The sequence below is a fragment of the Haliaeetus albicilla genome, chromosome 2, assembly GCF_947461875.1.
Source record: "Haliaeetus albicilla chromosome 2, bHalAlb1.1, whole genome shotgun sequence".
Taxonomy (NCBI): domain Eukaryota; kingdom Metazoa; phylum Chordata; class Aves; order Accipitriformes; family Accipitridae; genus Haliaeetus; species Haliaeetus albicilla.
Genome location: NC_091484.1, coordinates 34,810,951 through 34,838,449, shown reverse-complemented (window position 1 = coordinate 34,838,449; position 27,499 = coordinate 34,810,951). Strand labels below are relative to the sequence as shown.

The 27,499-nt window shown below is 39.2% G+C and overlaps 1 protein-coding gene across 3 annotated transcripts; it reads left to right on the top strand.

The window, feature by feature from the left end:
• Positions 1-235: 235 nt before the first annotated feature.
• GPD1L (glycerol-3-phosphate dehydrogenase 1 like) lies at positions 236-27,499 on the top strand. Of its 3 annotated transcripts, XM_069770742.1 has the most exons (9): positions 304-385; positions 5,278-5,378; positions 5,855-6,032; positions 7,410-7,550; positions 11,461-11,599; positions 12,769-12,881; positions 20,511-20,744; positions 21,166-21,272; positions 24,543-27,499. In XM_069770742.1, exons 2-9 carry the CDS (start codon positions 5,308-5,310, stop codon positions 24,637-24,639), a joined length of 1,080 nt encoding a protein of 359 aa, XP_069626843.1. In that variant the 5' UTR covers positions 304-385; positions 5,278-5,307; the 3' UTR covers positions 24,640-27,499. The 3 variants fall into 3 exon arrangements, with proteins under 3 accessions (XP_069626850.1, XP_069626843.1, XP_009924033.1); XM_069770749.1 differs by lacking the exon at positions 5,278-5,378 and having other exon boundaries at positions 236-385; XM_009925731.2 differs by lacking the exons at positions 304-385; positions 5,278-5,378 and adding an exon at positions 915-1,015.

Sequence of the window (27,499 nt, the reverse complement as noted above, 5' to 3'; positions counted from 1 at the left end):
TTAGCCGAGTAGAAAACAGTGACAGTAAGGATATGGCACAGTGCCAGCAGCACTGCCACTTTTGGTCGAGGGCTCCCGCCATGGAGGGCGAGGCTAACGGCAACGCGCCGCTGCCGTTAGCCTCGCCCTCCATGGCGGGAGCCCGCGACGCCCCCACAGAGCCGGCAAGGGTGAGGGAACGAGCGACGCGGTGCGGAACTACACTTCCCGGCAAGCCGCAGGGGCGGAGGGAGGTGAGAGCGATCCCCTGACGGCGGAGGCGGGGGAGCGTGAGGCGGTCTCCTCACGGAGCCCGTCGCCGCGGCCATTGGCAGGGCGCGGGTGGCGCTGCCATGGCGCTCTCCGCGGCGCCCCTCAGGGTCTGCATCGTGGGCTCGGGGAACTGGTGAGTGGGGCGGCAGCCCTGAGAGGGCTGACACCTCGGCGGCGGCCGCGGCCTGACCTTCCCTGAGGCTGTGCCTGCCCGGGCCTTGCTGTCGCTTCCCGCGCAGCGCTGTCCTTCCCCCTGCCCGCAGCCGGAGGGTTTCGCGCCGTGGCCGCGCTCCCCTCGGGGTGGCGGCGGTGAGGGCAGCCGTGCCCCGGAGGCGACGGCCCCGGTGCCGGTGGTGAACCACGGTGTCGCCGGCAGCTGCTAGCAGGGCTCGGTCTGTGGGGGACTTTTGAGCGCGCTTGTGCCGTACGGGTGGGCTTCTCCAGCCCTCGGTCTCCCTCGGGGGCAGAGGTACTGCCCTGAAGTAAACGGAGGGAGAAGCGGCAGAGTCGAGCGCCCCGTTTTGGCGTGCTTGTAGGCACCCATCTGTTCTGTGAAGAAGTTATTTTGGGATTATTTTTAACCTGGTGTTTGTTGTGTGGTGTGTCCGATGTCAGGTGGCATAGACGTTAAAGATACTGAACATTTTATCTTTTTTTTTCAGCAGGTCATTGCTAACTAAGTGCTGCCTGTAGGGCTTCTGTAACAAGTCCACTTCTCTCCAAAAGTGTTGTTCGGGGTTTCCTGTGTTAGCTGTTTTCCAAGGTAGTTCAAAGAAGAGTTGCAAGACGCTAGGTTATTTGAAATACCTTCTCTTTTTCAAATTGATTATGCTGAGGCATACTGAAGGCTTGAGACAAGGTTTTATTGCTGCATCTATCACTAACTTATAATTAGACTTAAGTAATAAACTCACTGTTGTGTCCACTGAAAGCAATAGATTTACTAAAAATTTCTCTAAGGGGAGCATCATGTTAATAATCCTTTGTCTTGCTTGTTCAATTTCTCTGCCATTCCTGATCACTCTTTTTACCCTGGATCCCTATTTGCCAGGAATAAGCTAAGTACAATGTGTTATATAAATGTATCTTCACAGTTTGTCACTTTAATTACTAATGCTAAGCATACATTATTTCTGATAACATTTTGGTTTTTAAGACTAAATCTAAATTCAGAGGACTTTGGTGTAGAGCAAGGTACCACAGTTTATTAAACAAAACTTAACAGCCTTTTGTCAAGGTGATCTTATACTTGTTGCTCACACCCTGCCCCCTCTGTGCAATTAGCTTTTGGTGCTGTTTTGCATAGTTAAAAATATCAGCAGCTGCCAAGTTGTGTTTTTCTTTGTGATGGCTTGTTCAGGGAATGGCTGACATTTCAGTGCAGCATCTCTTGCTTTCCTTGCACTAGCTTGTAAGAGGAACCGGGAGATTCTGTGCCTTGCAATATGTCGGAAATGATGTAGTTAGACATATCAATCTTTTAGGAGTATTGTTGCCATTCTTCCATGCTTGAAATCTAGCAGAAAGTTTTGCAGGAAGTTTGACTGCATTTATACTTGATTCACTGTGAAACACACTTGCAGAAGCAAAAAGATACGTAGATATTACCTACTAGCAATAACCACATGCATATATATTTTGTTTTCACCTCATTGGATCAGTTTAATAACAAGAAAAGCTCCTGCCTAACAGGGTGGATATTTGGGTGGCAAAATGGCCATATCTGTGATGCTGAGAGAAACAGATAATGCTATTATCGGACATCAGCTTTTTTTCTTTCTTTTGGGGATAAATGTATTCAAATAACTGGTAGCTTATTTCATATTTAGTAGCAGTGTGGCAATTTTTTTTGTAGCAGGAAAGCAGAAACTAAAGCAATAAAAAATATTAAATTGCAAATTATTTGATGTGCAACAGTTCTCCCATCCCCAACCCCCTCTCCCCCGCCACCCTGAGTGTTTCTGAAAACAGTAATTCTTGGAGAGGTAGATGATTTCTTCCTCAGAGTCCAAGGGATGACAAACACCAAATCCTGACCACAAAGAGCACTGTGGTTCTAATACATGCAACCATTGAACTACATAGGACTTAATTTGAATTGTGTACCTATGTGCATTTAAGTGCCTTTTTGAACTGGGGCCTGTGGTCCTAAAATGGAAGCATTTAATGCTCAAAAGCAGGTAAATAGAAAGAAATTGAAGCATTTATATACATCTTGTCATTGATATTTTGGGGTTATATATTTTTGAAGCCTGGATTACTGGAGTGTGTGACTGGTGTTGCCTGAATTGTAAGCATGTAAGTAGTTGAACTGAGTGACATCTTTAGCAGTTTGGAGACTGTGGGGTTTTGGGGTTCTGTGCGAGATGATTCTGTCCCACAAGTGCCCAGTAACTGTATGGACATCTTTGCCTTCTCACAGCCCTTTGACCTATATCTGGGGTAAAAAAAAACACTAAAGGAGCTTGGCACAATAGTGACTGTTTAGAAGGGTTGAGCCAGTCACCTTGGATGATAAACTACTTCCAGTCAGACTTGTTTGGTCGGTTTGCTAGGGGGAAGGTCACCCTAACAATGAAGTTGACTTGGCAGTGGTCACTAACACCTGATGGAAGATCATGGTACAGGACAGATGGCTAGCAAGGCACTGAAGAGCAGGAGCTGTGCTTTTTGCTGGCCTTGCCCATTTAGGGTTGCTCAGCTGCTGGATAAGTGATTGTATTAGGATCTTTAAGACAGGGGATAAAATAAGCTTTCTTGAATGTGAAGAGCGTATACCTTGGGAATATGCTTTGAAGCCTCAGGATTCAAGGACAGTGCCCAGATTCAGTGAAAGCACTGCAAACGCTGTCTTGGACATGTACTATAGCCTGGTCTTCTGATAACACTTGCAGGGCAGGTGAACAAGGTGTGCATGGCTGGAATTTATCCCTGTCTGTTTTGCTAGAACCAGTTGTTAATTAATCTGATTGCCCAACTTTAACAGAAACTGTAGAGTTCAGTAAGAGATGGGAAGTTACCAGAACAGAGGGGTTCATATGGCTATGAACTTGCTGTAGAAAAATAGGAGGTAAAACTTGTGGCTTAACTGAGGTGATTTTACAGGGACAAGTGGTAGAGCTAGAGTTAATGATATTGTTTGCACTTGCATGTTGTGACCTCCACTGATGCTGGTATCAGGGCAAGTTTAGGAGTTTCTGGGTTTTGTGCTTTACTTTTAGAGTGATGAGGGGAAAGCAGACCAACTGTGATATACTGTAACAGTAAAGGGCAGGAGACAAAGTGGGTGGTCTTGCTCAGTGAGCATCAGATACAGTTTTTCAGAGGTGTTAAGTAAGTGTATGTGATTGTACTTGGGTGTACCTTTGATATTCGTTGCAAGGAAGAGAACTGCTGTTTAGTGTGCAACTACCTTGTATTACTTGAATAGCATTAACCATCCCTCAGCGCATGTCAGGGTTAAGGTTTATGAGGGGATCTTTCACTATGTTTTTTCTTGTGTAACTGAGCTGCTGCGGGCACCAAGTCTTGCAACCTTCCTCGCACTAGAACTGTTATGGCTAGGAATAAATTGGAAAGAATTCCCATTCCTTTGCCTTGTGATGTGTCAGGAGCATACAAGACAAGCCAGACATTCCAGTAAATTATTTCAGAGTACACACTGAGGAGTATTAGGGCACGGAAGAGAATATAGGCTTACTTGTTGGATTAACAGGTGTGGGGAGCTGATATTTCACCTTGCATAGAGCAGTCCTAGACTCCGTGTCTGTTGTTTGACCTTGCTTAATTCAGTCCTGCAACAGTTGTTGCGACATGACCAGAAATGAGGAACCAGAGAAGCCAGTCAGGAGAATCTTCCTAAATTCAGGAACTAAGACTAAGCAAATCTTCACTTTTTTCATACAACATTCAAAGGCTGAGAAGAAGACAGCTAAGGCATTTAAGTGTTAAATAGTAATGGAATTAATGTCTCGCTCAAGTAGTACAGCTGCCAAACTTTATGCTGGCAAACTTTGAAAATCCCAGTCGGTCAGTTGCTGAATCAGTTATTTCTGTCTTTCTCTATCAACCCTAAGCACACAGAATGTGTAGTGAAGTTCAAAACTGAAGACAGTGATTTGCCGGGATCCAGACTTTGTATATAAATCTGCAGTAGTAAATGTGCTTTTGTTCAAGGAACTCAAAGCACTTTCTGAGGAACACATACCTGTGTTGTGTTGAATGTGATTCATACTGTTTCTGTGGATCTGAAATTTGGGGGTTGAGCTGGTGAATTGTCTACCATTGTAGTGGAAAACACTCTGTGTGCATGCAGATCTAGAATATGAACTTTATAAGAGATGCCTGACAACTGTGGCTTCTGTATCACCTCCTGAACCCAGGGGAATTTGTAGTGTGTGAAGTGCTGTTAGAGAAACAAATTCCAGTCTTTTAAGACATACAGTTTTATGGTTTAACTGAAGAAGGTTTACTTAGGATACTATATTTTTTTCTGCTACTACGTAGAAAGTGACTTTAGGCCTGTGATAGCACACATCTTTAATATAGCACAATGAGTTGTGCCATATTAAAAGCTCTTGAAGCAGAATGAATCTACCTGATTTAGTTGCCAGCTGTGAGTTTATTACAAGCAATGTCCATAATAAATTTAGGGGAGTATGTAAGTATAACTAGATTTGAAAAGTTCAAGTGTTCTTACCTGCTAATAAAGTGTGCAGTTTCCACACATGCACACATGTAAGCCTCAGAGTGGTGACTCCGTGTATTTTTATCACATCTTTCTAAATTTCTTTTTTGTCTGTTTTCTAAGTTATCAGTAATTATGAAGCTGCCTTCTTGTCCCAGGAAAGGAAGTTAGGTTAACAGCTTTTATAAAATTGCATCTTTTTCTTCCATATAGCATTCAGGCTAGGAATGGAAGGGAAAGTTAGATTTGTTCCTCTTCTTGTATGTAGCTTCAGTAATTCTGATTAATTTCATTGTTGCTTAGAGATTTGAGTAGTAAAATTCATCACCATCCTACAGGTTTCACTGTGTGGTGTTCCTGGGGAGAAAATGAGGCTAACTAATGGAATTGTCTGCCTGCAAATTCAGAGGATGCCGTTGCAACAGTTAAATTCTGTGAGGTTGGCGGCATAACCATAAAGCTTATAATTTAAGCAAGATATAAATGCTTCTTGGCTTTAAATGCATATCCGTATTGTACAGTAATTGATGGGTCAGTCATCTTAGCAAAGAAAGCTTCCTGTTTCTTAAAGGTGAAAACGATCCATTTTTTTAAAATTGAGTATGTCACTTTTACCACTGCTTTGAAGATATAATCTATTTGATTTGTGGAAATACGGTAACCTAAACTCTCACTGGATAGGCAATAAGCAGTCATGTTTTCAGTAAATGCTTCAGTCCAACCTACTCTAGATGTATTTGAGAGAAAGCAGCAGGTGTGAATGACTCGTGTATTTTTCCACTTGTTTTAGTAGATGAAAAATGCTACTTAGTAACTGGTCCAATAACCTGTGAATTACTGTTTATTTTAAAGACAATCTCTTTCTTTTAGAGCAAAATCATAATTTTTTTAGAATATTTGTTTTCTTTCCTGCAGGGGTTCTGCGGTTGCCAAAATAATAGGCAATAATGTAAAAAAATTGCAGAAGTTTGCTTCCACAGTGAAGATGTGGGTCTTCGAGGAGAATATTAATGGAAGAAAACTGACAGATATAATAAATAATGAACATGAAAATGTAAAATATCTCCCCGGATACAAGCTGCCAGATAATGTGGTAAGGCTCAGAAGCTAAATTCTAGTTATGGAGCAGAGGGAATATTGCTCATGCTGTGAATGGAGGTAGAAATTTGTTTTGTTAACACCTTTAGGGTTTATAATATTTCAGACTGCATGCTATTTTACTGATGAGAGATCAGAGATTTGAACAAGTAAAATTATGCAGTTATGTAGGTAGGTAAATCCAACGCACCGTACCCTTTTTTTTTTTTTTTCCCCCCGGCTCATTATTGTCCGTATGTTACTTCAGCTTCTGTATAAGGAAGCAAATGTGAAAATGAGGGCTAGATTAACAGCTCTGACCATACCCATTAAAAAAAAGAATTTGGCCTCAACTTTGGAAGGGAGCTGGCTGGTCAGTGAGAATTGAAGGGATTTCAAGTACTCTGAAACTCTTAGAAAGTATTACAGGATGAGAACTAGAGTATTTCTCAAGCAAACTGCAAGCCGTTGGCAGTTTATCTGGTTCTCAGTTGTGTTTCAACTATGTGCAGTCAGATCAGCATATTAGATGTGGCATTGCCAGGGCAAAACAGTGGGACTCCACATCTATTCTGTGTTAGTCTAACATGATGGTGGGTGGGCAGGTTGTGACTCTGGCCCCAAAAACATTATAGGAAGAGGCTGCAGAAGCTGACAGTTCAGTTGAGTTTTTGGCTAGGAAAAACATGAATCGCCATGCATTGCAGTTTTCTCTTTAACAATGACACTGAAATCCCATTTCCCTAGCCTTCAGCAAGTGTGGCGTTTCTGCTGTCCACTACCTGCTCATTCAAGTCAAATGCTTTGTACAAGTCCAGGTAGATGGCATCTGTTGCTCTTCCTTTATCCACCAATGCTGTAACCCTGTTGTAGGCCACCATATTTGTCAGGCACGATTTGTCCTTAGGGAAGCCATGTTGGCTGTCACCAGTCACCTTGTTATTTTCCATGTGCCTTTGCATAGTCTCCAGGAGGATCCGCTCCTTGATAATAATATGATAATATTATTATCATATTACATATTATATAAAATAATAAAATTATAATAATTTATAAAAATGATATTATTTTGTCAAAGAGAAGGCAGCTTCTTATTTTATGTTTTCTTACTCAAAGTACTTGTTTGAATGTTATGGAACATTTTGAATTTTTGTGGCACTAACCATGCTGGTGGCTGTGAAGATGCCCCTTTCAAGACATAAACCAACTTGTGTGAAAGCTTAAATTCTTCTGCTTTTCTGGGAAATTTGTTACTGCTTATTTTCCATGATGAAGCACAGTAGTCTGTAGCATTCAGTATAAGACCAAAATGTGCTTTTACTTATCAGATAACACTTGTGTGTAGTGTTAATTTTAAGAAGTTATGTGGCTCTTCTCTCCCATAACTACACAGGTTGCTGTCCCAAACCTTAATGAAGCTGTACAGGATGCAGATTTGCTGGTTTTTGTCATTCCTCATCAGTTCATTCATAAAGTCTGCGATGAAATCACAGGACGAGTACCCAAGAAAGCGCTTGGTATAACTCTCATAAAGGTATAATAAATACTATGCATTAATAATAACCAGGAATGTGTCAAGGAATCTTCTAAAACAAGATGGCTTGATATTTTGCTATGAAAAGTCTCTTTGCATTATTCACTTGATTGTTCCATTAAACCTTTCTAGATGTAAGACTGGAATTTGTCTTGGTCATTAGTGGATTGTTATGAAGTGTTTTATTTTAGGCTAGCGCTTGCAGGAAGAGCAAAATGGGCTTTTCATAAGACTTCTAAAAAAGAAAGAGGGAGTGAATATGATTTGCACCACTGAGCTTTCCAGTCTTTTATTTGTTGTTTCCAAACGCATCATTAGATGAAGAACAGAGTGCAAGCATAATGCTTTGATTGTTAACGCACATCCCACACGCCAAGTTGATCATTTTAAGAACTGCTGAGAGAATTTCATGTGACTGAGAGGATAGTGCTCTTGTTCATGTCAAGTATTACATTGCAAGAAGAGAGTCTGTTCAGCATGGTCCAAAAGGACAGTTTGAGCATAAGAAATAGGAGAGGCCAGAGGTGCAGGAAGTGTTTCACTGGTGTGTTTGTAGTTTTGGTGGCAGGAGAATTTTTAAATGTGAATGAGCTTCTTCCTGCCGCCCCCCGCCCCGTGTGTTTAGCTGCAGAGAATAAGCTATTGCCACAAGGTTTGGAAGATTCTGGTTTGTTGTTGCTTTGTACTTAGTTGAAAGCAAGCCATTTTCTCAGCACACATTCCCTTGTTCACTGTCATTTCTAGAAAATGATACATTTATGGATCTGTGCTCAAAAAGAACAAACCCCCCCCATCACTACTTACTGCGAGCTTGTCTCTTTAGTTTGGCTAACTAAGTCCATCAAATCTGTATTGTTTTGTCAGTGCTGACCTGATGTATTGCTGAGATGTATGAAAAAGTAATGCTTCCAAGTGTACTTGCTGCATTTTGTAGAAAAACTTTTCATATTGTAGAAGGATAAAATAAGGCAGTGTTAAAAGAGCTGAATGCATAGCATCAAAACCACACAACTGTCCTAGATGCCGGTAAGTTTATTGCTTTGAAGTTGTCCATTTATGCTTCTTTCTTCTGTAAGCTCAAGATAAACTTTATTCTCCTTTAACTTGCTAAATGTGATTTATGTTCTCATGTCCTTAGTGATAGGAATAACTCCAATGAAATCGGTGCAGTAAATGAGGATTTATGTCAGCATATCTGAAGTCAGAGTCTGGGCCTACATTGCTGTGGGATTACTGCTCTGGGTATTGATTACCAGTGCTTTAATGGAGTGTTGATTAATGGCTATGTTTAAAAAAAAAGGGGACACACACGACACTTAGCTTTAAAAAAAAAAAAATCCAAACCCTGAACAAATAAAAAAAAAAAACCAAGAAAGCAAAAAGCCCATACTTAGTGTAGTGTAAGTAAAATAGTGACACTTGCCATGCAAAGCAGAGTTGATTACTAGGCAGCTTCCCACTGTCACATTGTGACACCGCTTCAGTAAGCGGTCTTTCAAAAGAAATAGTGTGAGGCCTCTTAATTTTTTTGCAGGAGAATGCAAAGTGTATGTTAGCTTTTATGAAAAGGTGTAACTGTGCATCATTAAAATTATCATTTAAGAAGAAAGGGCAGAGATTTAACACCATAATGAAACTAAGTAGTAGAGGCAGGAATGCATTCTTTCCTCTACTTCTGCAGCTTCTTTATGCATGCTGTTTTCATCAAAGTCATATTTTTAGTGGTCTCATTATGCTCAACACTGCTATTAAAGTGGCTTGTGTTAACTTTGGCAGTTAAAAGTGCAGTTCTGCTCTGCAGAATATCATTAGTGGGACGTCTTGTTTCTGTTCTTTCTAAATTTCTTGGCAAGTTAGCAGTGTGTCATCTTTTAGTCTTTTTTTTTTTTTTTTTTTTTGCCAGTCTAATCTTCAAGCAGAACCTATGTCTGATAATAAAACTGAGTCTTTGGGAAATGAAAACATTTTTCTGCTGATAAATCTGCATTCCCATTGAAACATTGGCAGCTGTGTTGCTTTACCTAAGTTCTGATCACTGGTGTCTATGAAAACCTAACAAATCATTGTGTAGGTGTGGGGGAGGAACTGTATACAACTTACGATGTGGTACAGCAGCAAGCACAGGAAGCAGAGTAGGTGGAGGTCATTCAAAATAGTCTTCAGGCAGCTTCAACATCAATCTCATTTTCATCTACCTATATATGGGCCCCAGGGACTGCTCTGGCAGGCATGTTAGGATGTAAGCAGTAAGACCACCAAATTGGACTTGCATTGCCTGGGGATCATTGCTACCCAGTGGAAATTCGCATATGTTGGAGCCTTGGTTTTGGAGGGAGGGAGATGTGTTTGTTTTTTCTCCTGTCATCTATCATTCAGTATTGGATTTAACTCTACACGAAACAGGTGCAGTTCTCCTTGACTTTGTCAGAAGTTGCATCTGTTTCATAGCGGAGCTGAATTTGGCACCTACACCTCTCTGATCGCCTTTCACTGGGATGAATAATTGTTGTGTTCACATTTTTGGAGTTGTTCGCAATCTGTGCATGCTTTTCTGTTTATTAATTGCTTACTTAGGAGGAGGGGCCTTACAGTCATTTTGTGGGGACATTATTAACACTGTGAGGGAAAAATACAACATGTACATGTGTGCTTGCTTTCAGATTCTTTCTGTATGGCTCATTAAAGATGAGAAAGCAGAGCTGTGCATTAAGTGAGACAGATTGAAAAAATAATGCAGAAATGCAAGCACTAGTTTAATTGGCTGGTTTTATACAGGCATTTCTGCATGTCTCTTGATTGCACCATGTTATTTAAGGAATAGCACCTCTGATGTGTGGAAATGCAAATTACTGCCTGCCTGAAATGTCACTACTGGCAACGTACAAGTGTGTGTGTGTGTATATGTGTATCTGGAAGTAGTAGAGGATCACACTGCCCTTTTGCCTTTAAGTCATAATTCAAAATTACCAATCCCCAGAAGTACCAAATCCCCAACATTAAAAAGTAGTACTGTATAAAAGGTGGTATACTGTGGGAAAGAAAGACCATTTCGGTAGCTTGTCTGCCATGTCCCTGTTCTAAAAACTCAAAAGGAGTCTGCATTTTGCAGGCTAGAAGAAAAGGGTTTTGTGAGAAGAAAGTGCTCTCATTTGGAGTTCTTGGTTCAGGCAATTCCAGGTACCAGACTCTCTTCTCCATTGCAGCATTAATCTCTGGGGTGATCTTTTCTAAAGTCCTATTTCTGCCCCTACTTTCACACTTTCTAAAGAGAGCATTATAAATACAGATTAAAAATATCCTTAGAAGTTAAATTATTCTCAGTTGATCAGCTTTCTACATATCTGTGAACAGCTGTTCCATTTGTAGCAGTATTCAAAATGATTACACTGGGTTTCTACTAGTAAACTGTTGTTGGTATTATACACAAGGGGATCTGTCTCTGGTATTTCAGTTCAGATACCTCTTCACAAAACAAGTTATTGGGACGCCATTTTGTGAGTTTTGGTGCAATTTCAAATCCAAGTGGAGGCCTGATTCACAACTGATGGATTGGTGATGCTTCACTGGTTTTAGTAAGGATACACTGATAATAAGCAGCTGAGATTCTGAACTAACAAAGCTGAATATTCAGCACTTCTTAGAATCAGGTCTTTGAGCATGGAATGAAAACTGTTACCATCACCTAGAGTTTAGTCCTAATTCTTTAGGTGCTACCTTCTATGAAAAGACGAGTGCTTGGAGAGGTCACAACAACAGCAGAAGTTTCACCAGTAGCAAGCCTGTCATCTCTAGTCTCTATCTGAATAGGCCTTCTTGCACTTCTCACCCATGAACAAGACTAATTGTGATGTGCTTCTCTACTGTATCTAATGAATGACTTTTTAGTAATTCCGTTTAATGTTGGCTGCAGGGAATAGATGAAGGCCCGGAGGGACTCAAACTGATCTCTGACATTATTCGAGAGAAGATGGGAATAGACATCAGTGTGCTGATGGGAGCTAACATTGCCAATGAGGTGGCAGCAGAGAAATTCTGTGAAACCACAATAGGTACTGTTCCAAGTAATAAGAATGTTTAAAACATGCTCCTGTCCTCACAGTTGCATCCCAAATAGCTCAAATTTTATCATTTTTTATCAGAAACTGTTGGGTTCTTTTTATTCTAATGTTCAATTTCCTAGAATGTTTATACTTCCAAAAGTACTAGGACAATACCAGGAATAGGGGGAGAGGGAGGAGTGCAATTTTACCTAGTCTCACTAGGGTTATGACCTTAGCAGGTGAAATACTAAGGATGCTTTCTGTCACCCTCCACATAACAAACTGCTTTATTTTATTACTGTGCTTAAGATTTTTCTTGGGTCTGCATGATTTTATATGGATAAATGATTATATATTCTGTACTCCAGCTCAGGTGTTATGGTCACAGACAGTACCTTTATGCATGTTTGGGTTGTGGGGTTTTTTAAGGTATCAATATCCTATTTTAATTTCTCAAAATAATTAGTTCCCCCAAAAGCCAGACATGGTTTTAGTTCTGTGTTGATCTCTGCACACCTTTGCAGCACAAAAATGTGCCTAGTCTTGGATTTCAGTGTCTAGATAGGCATGTGTGTGTGTGTATACACATACAGGTAGTCATACGTAATAGCACAGAGTTCATGTTATTTTTTCAGTGTTAATTTTTACAGTTTTGTGCATTTTTAGCTTTGTAAACTCTCATTAACAGCTTTTGCATTGAACTTATTTTTGAATGGCTGAATTGCCTCTTAGTGCTTAGAAACATCTGCCAGTGGCAGCATGCTCAATTAATAAAACTTCCTTGACATGCGTTTATCAGTGGGTATTCTTCTGGAATGCAGGCCTTAAAATAATTGGTAGAATTGCACCTGCTATATTTTTAATTCACCTTTGTTTTATTATAAACTGTTCTTTTTAAAGAGAAGAATCAAAAAAAGAATGTAGAAAATTAATGGAATTGTTATTTAGAATCTGTTGCTGAGCAGACAATGAATTATGAAGAAGTCCAGAGTAACTCAGTGCAGAGCTTTTTAAGTGCAATGAAGACATGTCCATAGTCACTTAAAACAGGACTCTGTTTAGGATGAATATAGAACAACCGTATCTCTGCTTTTAAGTATTTTGGCTTGCACAGAAAAGGCTAAATAACACCCAAATAATTTATTAATTTTTTAGCCTTCCTTTCTGTCTCTCAACAGGCAGCAAAATCTTGGAAAATGGCCTTCTTTTCAAAGAACTCCTGCAAACTCCAAACTTCCGAATAACTGTAGTAGACGATGCAGATACGGTTGAGCTTTGTGGTGCTCTGAAGGTAAGATTAACAGGCTGCAGTTGGTACACAGATGGAACAGTGATCCTTGTAGAAGAAAGAGGGTATTTTCATTTAAAGAATTAAGTTTATTGTGCTTTATGTAGTATATAAAACTGCTACATAACATTTCTGGAAGAACCAGATGGGAACTTAGGGAGCAGCATGTTCTGAGAGTTGGCTTTTAGACTCTTGTTTCACCATCTCCCAAGTTCTCTTTCTGCACCTTTCATGTAGCTTACACACAGTCATGAAACAAGTGTTGATTTCATCTAACTGGTCAGCATATTTCTAAATCCATCTTAGATCCCTTTTTCTTTTTGCAACAGTGTGTTCACAAAAAGAAAGGGAGAAAGAAGTTGGCATTAATCCTTTGTGTCTGTTGGCAAAACTATTCCCTTCTTCATTGACTTACACAATGTGAGCATTCTTATGTTTTGTATTTTGTGGACATACGCTGCGTAAGATTCATGTGGATAACCACATACAGAAATGACCTGAATAGGAAAAAAGTTATTTTGGATAGTTACTCATCTGGAATTTTTTTTGGTAACAAAATTGATGTTGACAGGAAGCAAAGGCTAGCTTAAACATACTCTTAATGCTATTTTTTTCAGGTTAATTTACAGGCCATTTGTGAAAGGAAGGCATTAGTCGCTTGGCACCTTGGCCAACAGTACTTTAGTTATCTGATGCCTATCATGGAAGATAGGTGATCTGATGGGTGTAGTGGTTTAGTAGGTAATTTGGCTTGCTTTTTTATTTTTTATGTTTTGGATAATTATTTTGTATTGCTTTGTTTTCTCTGTTGAAATTATTTGTAAACTACACCATTCACTTGCAAAGCTACCATGCTAATGAATGATGCCTTTAAGCTAAGGAGTTCTGATTCCTGCTCAGCGGGAAGTAGATTGATAGCTATAACATAATTTTTGGCACGCTGGTTTTCTTGATAATTTTGTCTTGAGAGCTATCATACTGGAAGTCCTGAGAAGGTGGAGGCCATGGTCTGTGCATTGGGCTAATGGGATACGCTTTGGTGTAACATGCTTTGGAGTTACTGTATTTATAGCAGTTTCTCAAGATTGTGGAGCTCATAATTTTGCTCCACAACCATTGCTTTAAAATGCTGTGGTGATGTGGGAGGTTAGCATGTGTATAGACCCATGAAATTAGTCAAAAAGTTTTACAGATTTATTTTTCTTTGAACTCTGTTCAGCCTGAAGTTTTCTAGCTAGCTTAAATTCTTGCTTGATAAAGGAGTTCTGTCCCAAGTAATTTTTATTCCAGATAAATCTCATGAAAGGGCGCTAGAGATTAGTGTACCCATTAAACTGAGCAGCTAGTCAGCAGACACTCAAACTCCACTGTAAAGGTCCAAGTCAGGCAAGATACCAGTATCTCTTTGGAAATGCAGAAGAATTTAAATAAATTGTTGTTCTTGACCTGGAAAGATGCTGAGGTGAAACTTCCTTATTTTCTTTGTAGTTCTGTTTTGTTCTTCCCTCCTGCTTCATTATTCATCCTATATCCTGCAGACTGAACTCTATAGTTGCATTTCTAAAAAGCTGTATATATTCTGTGTGCTCTGGTCATTTGGTTTTGATTGCAGTATAATTTGTTAACTGAGTTGAGACTTCCAAAGAAATGCATGGTATGAGCTCTAAACAAAAAGCAAATTAAGGCTAGATTAACTTGTTTAAAAATACTATGGATTTCTTGCCTGATTAAAAGGCATGAACTGGTATAAAGTGGCATAGATCAGTCATACTAATATAGATGATGGTTTTTAAACATATAACTCTTCCTTAATCTCAATGAAAATTTAATTAAAATAATATTTTTAGAAGTAATTTTTGATTTAAAACCCTTTCTAGTTTAATCCTAAATTTGTACTGACAGCATGTAAATAATTTCCTGAGCTGTTTTTAACTCAAACATTGCAAAATTTTATTAATGCATTGGGAACATGTATGCCTCTGAAAGAAAATGAAGAAGCTAAAATTAAACAGATGGGTATGTTTTTATTGCCTGTGCAAAGCAAAATGCAAAGTTCAGATGTGAATAGTGAAAGGTAAACCTGAGCTTTTTTTCTTAGAAGTTGTACATTCTTATTATTAGGAGAATTGTTTGCTGAGGGTAACAACAAGCACTTTCCTTTTTTATGATTAATCTGATAATCTTTGTAATAAAAGTATGAAAAATAAGCATCTTTTCATGTGATTGTTTTTAGGGAAAGACCTAAAGTGTAGCTTCTGTCAGCTGACAGTTACTTTATTAAACTTGGAAAGTTACTTTATGAAAAAGTAGTAAAAATTAGCATTATTTAACCTCCTGGAAGGAGGAAATTCCTATTTCAGAAGACGACAGTGTCGTGTTGTGTGGAGAGACAGGTATAAAAAGAGAGGTTCTACTGTCTTTCTATAGCAGTGCCAATTCAAAATGTCAGCAGCGTCGCTGCAAAGTATGGCTTAGAGGACAGAAGTAAGCAGGCACACATGCTAGTCCAGACTGTCTTTTTGGATGTGGAAATAGTAAAAGCAACTCCTGTATTGGCATTTAAAGGATGAGAAATAGTACACTATGAGAAATAGTATATTCTCCCAGTTTCTGCATTTTTCTATAAATAGCAGCTTGGGAAAAGGAGACTTTTCTGGTATTTCTGGCATAATAGACTAGATCTTGTTAAAAGTCTATACTTAACCTTGCACTTTATTTCTGCAAGCCTTTGTAAGGAGGGAGGATTTTCAATGTGGATGCTTGCCTAAAGGTTGGGAAAAACACAGAGAGTGCTCAGAGCACAGCTTTCACTTACAATAATGATAATTTTAGGTTTGAAGTCTGTTTTTTGATACATATTTGCATTCAGACTGTAATAATAGGTATTGCAGCTGGGTGATCATGAAAGAACATGTGCTTGATTGCTATTTATGTACATATACATATATGCATATATATTGAATATCCACTTCATTTACTCTATTTATTTTTTTGTGACAATGGGCTGATGGAGATGTACTGAAGTATAGAAATCAGCACAGTGAACCTGCAGTCTTGTGTCAGCTTGAAGACTGGCTGAATAGGCAATGGCAGTCAGCTTACAAAATCTGATGATACTGAGGAAGAACAGCTGTCTACAGTAACTTGTTGGCTGTAGGAACAAAAAGTGCTTGGCTTGTTCTCAATCAGGATTTTTTTCTTTTGAGGACTGAAGCACATTTCACATTTATTTGTTGACCTTTTCTAAGGCTAGAGGTCAGAAATAAACAAACTTCAAATTTAGATAGTTCAGTTTCAAGGTGTCCAGTTGGCTTTACAGGCAGCCTGACCCAAGGCCACCTACAAGTTCCAGCTGCCATTTGCCAGACGATGAAGGGGCCTTCCTAGGAAGCGCTTAAAGGTTATGACACCATGGTCAGAGTAGTACGTGCAGCGATGCATACATATGGATGTGCTCCTAGTTGCTGATGGATGTGATACTGCAGAGTAGCACAGACCCAAGGTTATCACCTCTGAGGTGTCCTTAGAGTCCTTAGTGCCTGTGCCGGTGTGTGGTCTTACAATCAAGCAGCACAGATGTGAGGCAGGGCTGAGCTGGTGTATGAACCTAGCAGCATACTTGAGAGGCAATATAGATAGACATCGGTAGCTGCATTCTGGCATGTAAACTGTACTGGAATGACTTACCCAGTGCAGTGGGGGCGGGGGGGGAGGGGTGGTGAGTGTGAGGGAAGAAGTGAGAATCTAATCTCTGGATATGGCAAAATGGCCATGCTCCAGCTGTCTGATATATATGTTCAGGGATCTGGAGAGTTAAAAACCTTCAAGTGGCAGCAGCCAAGGATCAAGACAGATGTGACAGTTACTGTAGGAAGGAGAAGGAGCAGCAGCTGTGGTTGCCTTTCAGGTTGCTTCAGGCCCATCTCTAAATCTTATGGCTCCAGCTTAGCCTTAAGCAAAGAAGTAAGAAGTATAATGATGATTTATTGTTTACCAGGTTATGTAACCTAGCATTATTACTTACAAAGGTGGTCTTGCAAAATGTGTTTATGGCAGTCACTGTTGGATAGTCAGTCTAGGTATTGTAGAAGTTGATTGTGGTAATTACTCTTTCCTGAGATTAAGTGGAAACGAAATCCATTATTTACATTCAAGTTTGCCAGGAGCAAGCAAGCAGTTTATGCTTAACCTCTCTGACAGTCCTGCTGATACTGTCTTTGATTTGTTGAGTCTTCATTTGACCTCTCTCAGCCATGATGTGAAGCAAGGAGCTTCTCCAAGTTCATGTGTAAGCAGGAGGGAAAGCAGGCTGTGCTGAGCTGTGACAGTACCTCAAGGAAGTCTGGACATCCCAGGTAAATTAACATTTCTGCTTAGTTCTCTAATGATCCATTTAATTATGGAGAGGTAATGGTTGCCTCAGAAATGGCCTCTGAAGCTGTCTTTATGAGCATTCCACAAACTTACTGTAAACAGAGTAGGACTGTAAATTGGATATTTCTGAGCACTGACTGTGTAAGAAAACAATCTGTCAGCAAAGTCTGCAGACTTGTTAGCCTTGGTTTCTTGGTCATCTATTGACCTTGCATTTGTGACCTCTGGCATGTTTGCAGCAGGTCATGTGCAAGTAAAAGACACTTTTTCTCATTTGTTCTGACACATACTATGAGCACTGCCTGGCATCAACATTTCTTTTCTGGAGCATAGCTTCACTATCCCAGTGATAAAATAACTGAATCCAGTCCTTTTTCATGTTCTAGAATAACTAGGACTAGGAGTAACGCCAGCTTCTGGATACCAGACCAGCTAAAGACTCACCTGTTAGTGCAAAGTATTTTAGTAGCTTAAAACTGTATGCAATATAAAAACACCCTGTGCATCTTGCTTACAGGATGCGTGCTTTAATGTAAAAAGCTGTTAATGCCAAGATGGGGGAAATGTGTTTGCTCAAGTGTGAAGTGGTTTTGAGAGCTCTGAATCCCTCAGGCCAAGAGGACCATTGTGTTGCAGTCGTTTTGGGGTTGTTGTGACAGTATTTTTGAACATTTGGAACAACAGGTTTGTCTGTAGGCTAAAGTTGTCCTTGCTTATTGGGCTCTCAGACCCCCATGTTGCGTATGCAAATACAGTCAGTCTTTGAGCTCATGGAAACACGGGCTCTCTCCTGTTGCACAAATGTATGCCCATTGCATTTGCAGGAACTCATGTAACTTCAGGTGTAGACTTTGGCAGTTCAGGATCAACCATATCAGATACAGAAAGATGTTTTTGCCAGATAGATACGTGATTCTCACCCCCCAGTCTGCTTCTCAGAGGATTGCTATACTGCTAGTGCTGTTAAGCTCTTGTGTGCTAATTCGTGTTTTGCTTATGCATCTTCCTGAAACAAACTCAGCTTAGTTAGTGCCTGCACCCAGAGATTTCAAGTACAAAGCTGCCTGTTTTGGTCTTGTTTTGGACTGAAAGATGACTCAGTCTCAAGTTTTGTGAGTTTTTTTGTTGTTTTGTTTTAAAAAGGAGTGGCTCGTCTTTCAGTAAGGTGTAACTTTCAGTGTGGTATAATTCAGTTCTCTGCAGTGTGTTAGACATGAGAGAGTTGTCATAGATTCTTCATGGACTTAAATGAAACCAGATGGTAGACCTTGTAAATTCATAGTTGTGGCCTGAGGGTTATGCAGACCAGGATGTAACAGTCTCCTAGGCGTGGCTGTGTGTTCTAGAGCATAATCGGTTGTCTTGTTTCCTCATTATTTGCAAACTATGTGTAGGAACATACAATGGGGACATTGTACAAATGAGGAGCTTACTGTTTCAGAGTTAGACTCACAACTTCCCTTCTTCCCTACCACATTTCCTCAGAAGTAACTAGTCTTGGTATGACTTGCTTAAAACATTATTTCTGTTGCTCCGAGGAGAAACATTGCAAAAGGTAGAAGTAGACAACAGAATACCATAGGCCAAATTGTACTGTAAATTATGATCAGGTAAGCTGCTTCGAAGTGGGAAGTCAAAGCAGGCAAAGTTGGAGGGAAGGGGAAGCTTTAGTATTGGAGTGTTCAAGAAGTATATGGAAAAAGCCCGGAGGTTGTTCAAAAATGTTTTAGTTTTCAGCTGAGCACTAAACACTTGCAGACTTCATGTATGTGTAAATTCCATTTAAATGGATTATCCCATCTGAAAACTTCTTAAACACCTGTTTGACTTCCTCTTGTTTTGCCACCAAATGAACAAATATTGGAGGTTGCTCTGGGAGAGGCATCTGATAAAAACATACCTTGACTGAATCACCACAGCCAAGATTTAAGCCAAAGTGATCTAAAGTACCAGCTTTAAAAGTCTGATCATCTTTTGCTGCTTCAGGTCTGATGTTGAGATATCTGTCTGCAATTTTTAAGGTCACCTTTAGACCTCAGCTAGCTGCTCAAAAAGCAATGCGTCATCCTTTGACCTCATTTGATTCAGAGTCATGTAGCCATGACTGGCCACATAGCACTGGAGCTGCCTGCAGTTTTTGGTTCTTACAGTCCAAAAAACAAAACAAAACTGGCAGTTAATCAGCTTGCTTTAACTAGCAGCTCCTGACTGTTGCTGTTTCTTAACCAACAGTTAAAGTTGGTTTGGTTGTTTGGTTTTTTCCCCTGCATCGGGTGCTACATTAGGTGCCATAATGTTGGTTCTCCTGTGGTTTCTGTTGCGGTCACTGCTGCTATTGTTGCATGCAGAAAAGTATTACTACATCTATTGCTTCCTTGTTTGCTTTATCAGTACATCAGAATGCTAACTTTTTTGGAGTGTTTTGGGGTTTGGTAGGGATTGGGGTTTTTTGGTAGGGGCAAACTAACCATGGCTAGTCGCTGAGTCCCAGGCCAGAAAATAGCTTTTATACTCACATCACTCAATCGTCTCTCAACTAATCTCTATGTTTGTAAACCAAAGAAGGGACTGTATGGCTGATTGTTCATGAAGAAACAGCACACTCTTTGTAGAAGGCTCTCACCAGGTCTAAGGAAAAAAAAAACGCAACATTTTTTGCTTAGGAAAGGTCTTTTGGTGTAATGAACCTTCTGGGAATCCTTGATAACTATTACTGTTATAGGAACTCTGCATACTTGAAAGGGCTGAATACTACTAGCTTGGCTGAATTTGGTCCCTTAGCATATCAGCATTGAAGTCAATAAATGTTTCTTACATTCAGTATTTAATCATAAAGAAAATAAATGGATAAAGGGGCTGTGGGATGTCAGTCTAACTTTACCCCTACCTCAGGGCAGGAACAGCTCAATCTAGATAAAACCTTGTTTGGGTGTAGTGTAACCCATTTGTTCTTAAAGATAGTCAATAATAATAGCCTTACAGCCTCTGGGGCAACTTGTTCCAGAGTTTTAACTATGTTTTTATCATTGGAAATACTTAGTAATGTAAGGCTTGTCATCTTTTTTTTTTTTTTTTTTAAAGGTTATCCCATAGACCTCAAAATCCCAAAACCAAAAAAACCCAAACCAACAACCTAGTCTTACACTAGTAAAGTGTTTGCAGTTCTTAAGGGCATCTGCACTCTGTCTTTTGGTGTCTCCTAGGATTCTGTAAGCAATAATTGACTCATTTCCCCTTTGTTTTTTCTCTTCTCATTAGAATATAGTAGCAGTAGGAGCTGGGTTCTGTGATGGCCTTTGCTGCGGTGACAATACCAAAGCTGCTGTTATTCGCCTTGGCCTAATGGAGATGATTGCATTTGCCAGAATTTTTTGCAAAGGACAGGTGTCTACTGCCACTTTCCTGGAGAGCTGTGGAGTTGCTGATCTCATCACAACATGTTACGGTGGCCGGAATCGACGTGTAGCAGAAGCGTTCGTTAAAACTGGAAAGGTACCTTATTCCCTGGGTGAAATCCATTGTTGCAAGTACTAGCACTCCTGGTTTGTTGGAGTAATAGTACAGTTATCTGAGACATGCTAGCTGTACTGAGTGAGTACCCTTCTCTTTCCTCTCATTTTTGAGAGTGTTACAAGGCTACAATGAGTGTAAAGGTGTTAAGAAGGAAGGCTGATTAAAAAAAAACAAACTCGAGAGATAAGATGTTGGGAGATGCAGATTTAAGAAGGAGAATATTTACAAACAAGAATATAGGAGAATATTATATATGCTCACTCAAGGTTGCTTTTGAGAAAGGAAAAACCCTCGGTGACATCTTTTTTTTTTTTCCATCCCGATGGTGTTGTCAGGCTTATGAAAATTTTATCATAGCTCTGCTTTTCTTCCTTTATTTTTTTTTCCTTCTGCTGTTTAGTCTATTGAAGAATTGGAGCAAGAGATGTTGAATGGCCAGAAGCTGCAAGGGCCACAGACTTCTGCAGAAGTGTATCGCATCCTCAAGCAGAAAGGAATGCTGGAAAAGTAAGAACAGATGAAGCATGTTCCGCATACCCCTTTTTTATCTCCATAATTCTTTCTGCGTATTTGATCTTGATATCTTCATGAAGGTAATAGACAAAAAGAAAATCACTGTAATGAGAGTAGCTTAATCCCCAGTTAAAATCACAGAGAGAAGTGAATAGAACCTCAAAATGCTACTGCTGTAGATAGAGCTAATATTGTGACGTTAAATTTGTGAATGTGCTTCTGTTTGCAGAATATATTATTGCCTTCTGCTATCACAGAAAAGCATGTGAAAAGAATAAAATATGTGAAAATAGAAGCTGAGCTTCCTATAGAGACTTGTGAAGAGGTTGTACAGCTCATTTCATGGTAGTAACTTCATTACTTATCTTCAAGGAGAGGAGCTTTGTTATTAAGGATCTGTATAGGTGATCATCTGAATAGAGTTGCTGCTCCTATCCACATGGATTCTAGCTTAGATACCGCAGCTCTGTTTCCTAATGTGAATTCCAGTTTGGTCGAGGATAAAACCTGCTATTTGTTTGTGTAGGTCAGGGGTTTTTTGTGGTATGAAATTAAGCAGGTTGTCCTGGCTTGTTCATTTGTATTCAAGTCACAACATGTATGATTCCTAAAGCCACACACACAATTGTCTCCTTATGAGATTAAGGATATTGTATCTATCTGTTCCTGTTTGTAGAGGGGGCAAAATCAGAAATAAATGACTGCCAGTCAGAAGACCAAGCATTGTTACTTTTTTTCCAAAGCGGTTTTAAAAGTCTAGTTTTAATGGATCAGCTGCATTAAATTATTTATTTTTTAACATTATCTTTGGATGTAAGGCACCTAAGTCTATCTCTGCAGCGTACAGTAATTCAGCTAACTGCAGAAAAAAAATTAATTAAAATGTTGGCTTCGGTCTTTGCGGTTTATGATTCCCTAAATGAGACAGGATGCCGTGTTTGGGGTTTTTTGTTGGTTGGTTGCTTGCTTGCTTTTTTCCTTGTTCTATGTTACAACAAATAGAGCATATTATAGAAGATTTTGGTTGTGTTTTTAATGAAAAATGTGAAAACAGAGAGTTGCCAATTTGTTTGGTATACCAACATACATGTGTCAGTTCTTCATAAAAGGTCTCATTCAACAAGACTTTTGAAAGCAACTTTCAAAGTGTTTTTCAAAAACTCTCCTGCTACTGCTTTAAAACACAAAACACAGTAAAACAGCCATGGTTTCAAAGTGAAGAGGTAAGACTCTAGTAAGAGTAAAATTTCATACTCTTATCCTACAAAAAGAGTCCCAAGGCTACACAGAAATATGCAAAAGTCAAAGTTCAGTAGAAAAGCCTTGGTGGCAGGGTTGATGCCTATTGATATTTACAGTGCAATTCGTTTTTTCATTTCAACAGTTGTAGAACTAGCCCTATTAATATGCTCAGACATAAGATGCATTTGGAGTTTGCTGGCCCTGAGCCTGCAGTCAGCCTTTGATTCTGCTTTCCCCATGTGAAGCGTGGCAGACCTGTGCACAGCAGAGTAATGTTCTCTGTGATAAACAGCAAGACTTATGTATCAAGATGTGGTTTGTAGTAGTGGTACTCTTCACTGAGAAGTAACTGCCAGTACTGTATCTAAAGCTGTGTGAAACTTGCTTTTGCTTCAGAAGGTTCATGTTTTGTGGCCGCCTCTGATAAAATCTCACATAGGCATAACAAATTTTATTTTAGTGCATACATTTAAATTTTTATGGTAAAAGCAAATTCAGCCCACCCAGCCCAATATATTCTACAAAGTGAGTGATAATTGAGGCTTGTTAATAGATGCAAAAGTCTTCGTGTAAATTTTTTTTCTGCATATTTCCTAGTAAGGAATTTTGCAACATAAACAGTGTAGCACTGGATTTGAAAGAGCAGCTATTTTGCTATTGCTGCTATTTTTTTCTTGTTGTCCACAGAAATAAATCAAAAGAAATGGACGTGCATTACATAGCAAGACATTAAAATGCTTCAGATGATAAAAATGAAATTCTACATTTTGAATTGAGCACTTCTAATAAAAGCCATAGAAACAATGGTCTGAATTCACAAGCATGTCCGTTCCCCCACTTTTTTTCCCCAGTAACACAAAGTATTCCATTCAGCCAGGTATGAATCCTGTATCTGCCCCTGAGAATGCAGTAGTCACCATGCTGTAATGATACTCCTGAATGGCTCATGGCTTCTCTTGTGACCTCTGGTTCACTTTGAGGAGTCTAGTTCAGAGCTATGTGGTGACACCAGAATAACTTCAGTATAACGCATTATAGCAGGGTGTATGGGCAAGCACATACGGTGCTCAGTACTGGTTGGGGGTTCTGCTCAATGCTGCATTTGTGCATTACAGATACAGCTTTAGAGTGACTGATGGGACCACTTTCCTGAGCAGAAAGTCCTAGTCCAGATGTATTCTGAATCACTCAGAAATTAACTATTTCAACATCTCCAATGGTCCTTATTTTTTATTTCAGTCAAAATAACGTAGTGTGTTTGGTCAAAATTTATCAATATAAAAGGCCACACTGAAATGGCATATTTATTTTAGTGAACAGACAATTAATCCCTAAAATTCACCAGGCTCTGTATGAAAATGGGACTTGTCTGGCTGTCGCTGTCCAGGATGGACAGAAAGCAGATATGAATTTGCATAGTGTCTTGGCTGTAACAAGCCTGCAGATTATCAGAGAAGCCTGAATAATTTGGGGGTTGTTGGAAACGCGACCAATTTAAAAAAGAAAAAAAGAAGAGATAGAATTTAGTGTTTCAAAATCCACATTTTATTTTGGTCTCTTATTAAAAACTTGACCTTCAATTTCTTCTTGAGTCTCTTTGTGTCATGTTCTGTAATTGTATTATCAAATTACTGCTTGGAGGTAATGTATAACTGGTGTGCCAGTCATCCCTTTTAATCATAGATGAGTACTGCTATAAGAATGTCAAGGAAAGATGCAAGTATTTTTAATTTTTTAATTTTTTAGATAACTTAATGGTTGTGCCATACATAATGAATGTTGCAGGCTCCATTATAGCTAGCTAGGCTTCTGAGAGTGACTCATTTTAGAGATGTGTGTAGGTTCTGTATTTATCCAGTGCTTTTCAGCCCAGCTTTTGCACTTGACAAATACTGAAAGAAATTGATTTTTCAGTCTCTCTCTTTTCCCTCCCTCTCCTCACCCCACTTTATTTCTTTCATTTAAGAAAATGTTACAGAATAAACTTATGCTGCGTTTGCTTTCCCCACCTTGTTTCCTCAGGTTTCCACTATTCACTGCTGTGTATCAAATCTGCTATGAAGGGAAGCCTGTCAGAGAGATGATATCCTGCCTTCAAAGTCATCCAGAGCACATATAAAATCAATCAGGCCATCGTACTAATGCAGCTTTCTGCCTTTCAAATTTATATCTGAGTTCAAGTGGATGTATCATTAAGCTTCATTCAAAGCTGCTCACTAGGCAACAGTAACAAGATGAATGTCTCTGAATGGGTATTGGTTTTTGTTATACAGCCTAGTTTGACATAGCATGTAGTGTTGGCTTGGTGATTGTTGTTTTACTGGCTAAAATACAGCTGGTTTAAGACACGCAATGCAAAAGTTGTCCTACATACCTAGTGTATATACACAAGTGTACTTTGTGTGTGTTCCTACACCATTAAACACAATGTGTTGTTGTCTCTTATTAAGGCCTAGTCCAAAATCCACCAGACACTGTGGGAAGAATCCCACTGGTTTTGATGGAGACTGAATCAAGCCTGTAACCTTGAAATATTAGGAGTCTTTCTATTAGAACTTGGTTTTATTCCGTATACACAATGAAATTTTAACATTTTGCATGCTTAACATTATATTAATTTAAGCAATATTAATGCAAAACGAGTGGTAGCAGTTATTCGGGGGCTACAGGGATATTTTAATGAACTCTGGTGAAAAATATTTTGATTTTTGAAAGTCTTTAAAACTGTCAGACTATTTTGAAACAAATTTCTAAGTGAATTTAAAGTTTTTAATTACACTAGAGGAGGATCATTACCTCCCCTTCTGTTTTTTAATCCTTGTATTTTTGTATTTCTCTGTTTCTCCCTTGCTGTTCCCAGGTGCTAGGCTCTTCTAAAATCCCATTCCCCAAAACAAGTGGGAGATGTTGACCTGGGGATTCTGAACCCTGGAGCCTAGGGTTCATTTTAGTGTTGTACCTGTGGTCATTCTTCACTGGTATTGTTTGGTGGGTGGGTAAGGATATTCTTGGGTATCCACTGCTCAAAATTGTCATGCTGTGTTTCTAGCTTAACCATCAGCTACAAAGTGTTGCACTCCACGCAAGACTTCAAGGAATGTTTGGGGAATTCCCTGGTAGATCATGCTTGTGTTGTCAAAAGTGTTATGTGCCAGTACACTGACCACATTCATTTCAGTGCCTGCCAGTGACTGACATGTCAACTGGACTGTAGTCCTGAACCAGCCTCTCCAGAGAAATGATGAATTCTGAAGTTACTCTTTTCACTGGACAAAACTTTAATGGATGCTGGAGCAAGTCCTTTATGACCAAGCTCCCAGAAAGCTTCTCAAAGGCATCTGTCTCTTCTATTCCCCAGGTATCTGAACTTGGTTTTTTTCAGGCACCTTTCCTTTATCAAGGAGGTTAATTTTATTTATTATTGGAAAATTTGTGATTTTATGGAGTTTGGGGGTGGGGTTGGCTTGGTTGGGTTCTTTGGGACTTCTTTTAAGAAGGTTGATGCAAGAAAAGATAGATAAATCAAATCTGTCTTGCTTTTCTTGTATACTAAACTGTAATTTTTTTGGTAAAATATATGCTGGGTACATAAAGAGTGGACTCATTCTTGCAGCTGGGAGACAAGGGTTAGCACTGAGATTTACAGAGCTCAACAAGAATGCCCGTCCGCTCTGAATATCCACTCCAAACCTCCGAGCAGTATCAGAACTGTTGTTCACTGTTCTCAGTGATGTTTTTAGACCAGAAATCGTGAGCACAAACCCATCCTGAAGATTTAAGTTGTGTCATTCAAAACTTGCTAAAACAAAGGGTATGCCTGGGAATAATTGTCGTATTTAGTTAAGTAGCCTGGATTACTCTGGAATAGGCGAGCATTGGGCCAGGTTTGTATAGTCAGGAAGACACTTCAGTTCAGAGGTACCATTTCTTGTGCTCCTATAATGCTTTGTATTAATTTTTGGAAGATCTTGTGAATGTCATCAGACATTCATCGATGAGAAAAGTTATTTTGCCTTATTTCTGATTTAGTGCTAAATATAACAGATGGCTAGAAGTTAAGTAACATCAGGTGTTTGTGTCAATTGAGGAAATCACTGGTAGAGCTGACTTGGAGCAAGCACTCTGCTTAGACAAAAGGATGTGTTAAGATTGGAAGCACTGTTACACTAACGCACACGTGGAGCATACACTCCTCATTACTGCATAACTTTCAGTGTGTCTGCTTATGCTTTGTGTTGTTTTTTTTAATACCAAGCTGATTGGCTTTGCCTTTATATGTGTATATATACATATATATATATAAATAAACTTTTTTTACATGCAGTATGTAGAACAGTAGCATTTTGTAAGATACATAAAGGGCTATATGAGCTAAATGTGGTAAATTAATATATATTTTAAGATGATTATTATTCCAATACTACTTCTACCACTGAAACCCCAAAATCTTAATTGTTCTTGTTTTGTACGGAAGCCTATTCTAAGGCAAATCTAGAAAAAAGGTTTTTATGGAATTCTTTCCTCCACTCTGTAATGATATTCTTGTTCTTTTCAGACAAAAGGTGAAGTTTCAGTAACTAAAATAAATTATTTAAATTTCTATAGATACTTCACCATTTGTGTTTGCTTTTCAGCGTTTGAGAACATTCAGCTTGGCACTAGATATTTTTCCCCCACTAATATTTGCTGCTCATTAAAAGACTGTGATATGATACTGGAACTGAATGATTAGAATCCTGTTCTACAAACACTCTGTTTTGCCTAGTACTGGGATAGTCTTACTGAAAACATTAGCCCCTGTGTAAGGGGTCATAAATGTGTAACTAGTTCTTGATTTATGAACATTAATTACTAAGGAAGGCATTATCTTCTAATGATACATACTCAACTTGCCCTAGACGTGTACTGATTTTCTTTAAAGATTGTGAATGTATACCCATTTGAAGAGTTAGTACAAATAAACATTTTTGTCTTCAGAA

Excerpts from the sequence above, each read along its gene's own strand:
- GPD1L (XM_069770742.1), top strand. The coding sequence starts at position 5,308 with ATGAGGCTAACTAATGGAATTGTCTGCCTGCAAATTCAGAGGATGCCG. Across the intron at positions 5,379-5,854 it reads CAACAGTTAAATTCTGTGAG|GGGTTCTGCGGTTGCCAAAA; the intron begins GTTGGCGGCATA and ends TCTTTCCTGCAG. Across the intron at positions 12,882-20,510 it reads AGCTTTGTGGTGCTCTGAAG|AATATAGTAGCAGTAGGAGC; the intron begins GTAAGATTAACA and ends TCTTCTCATTAG.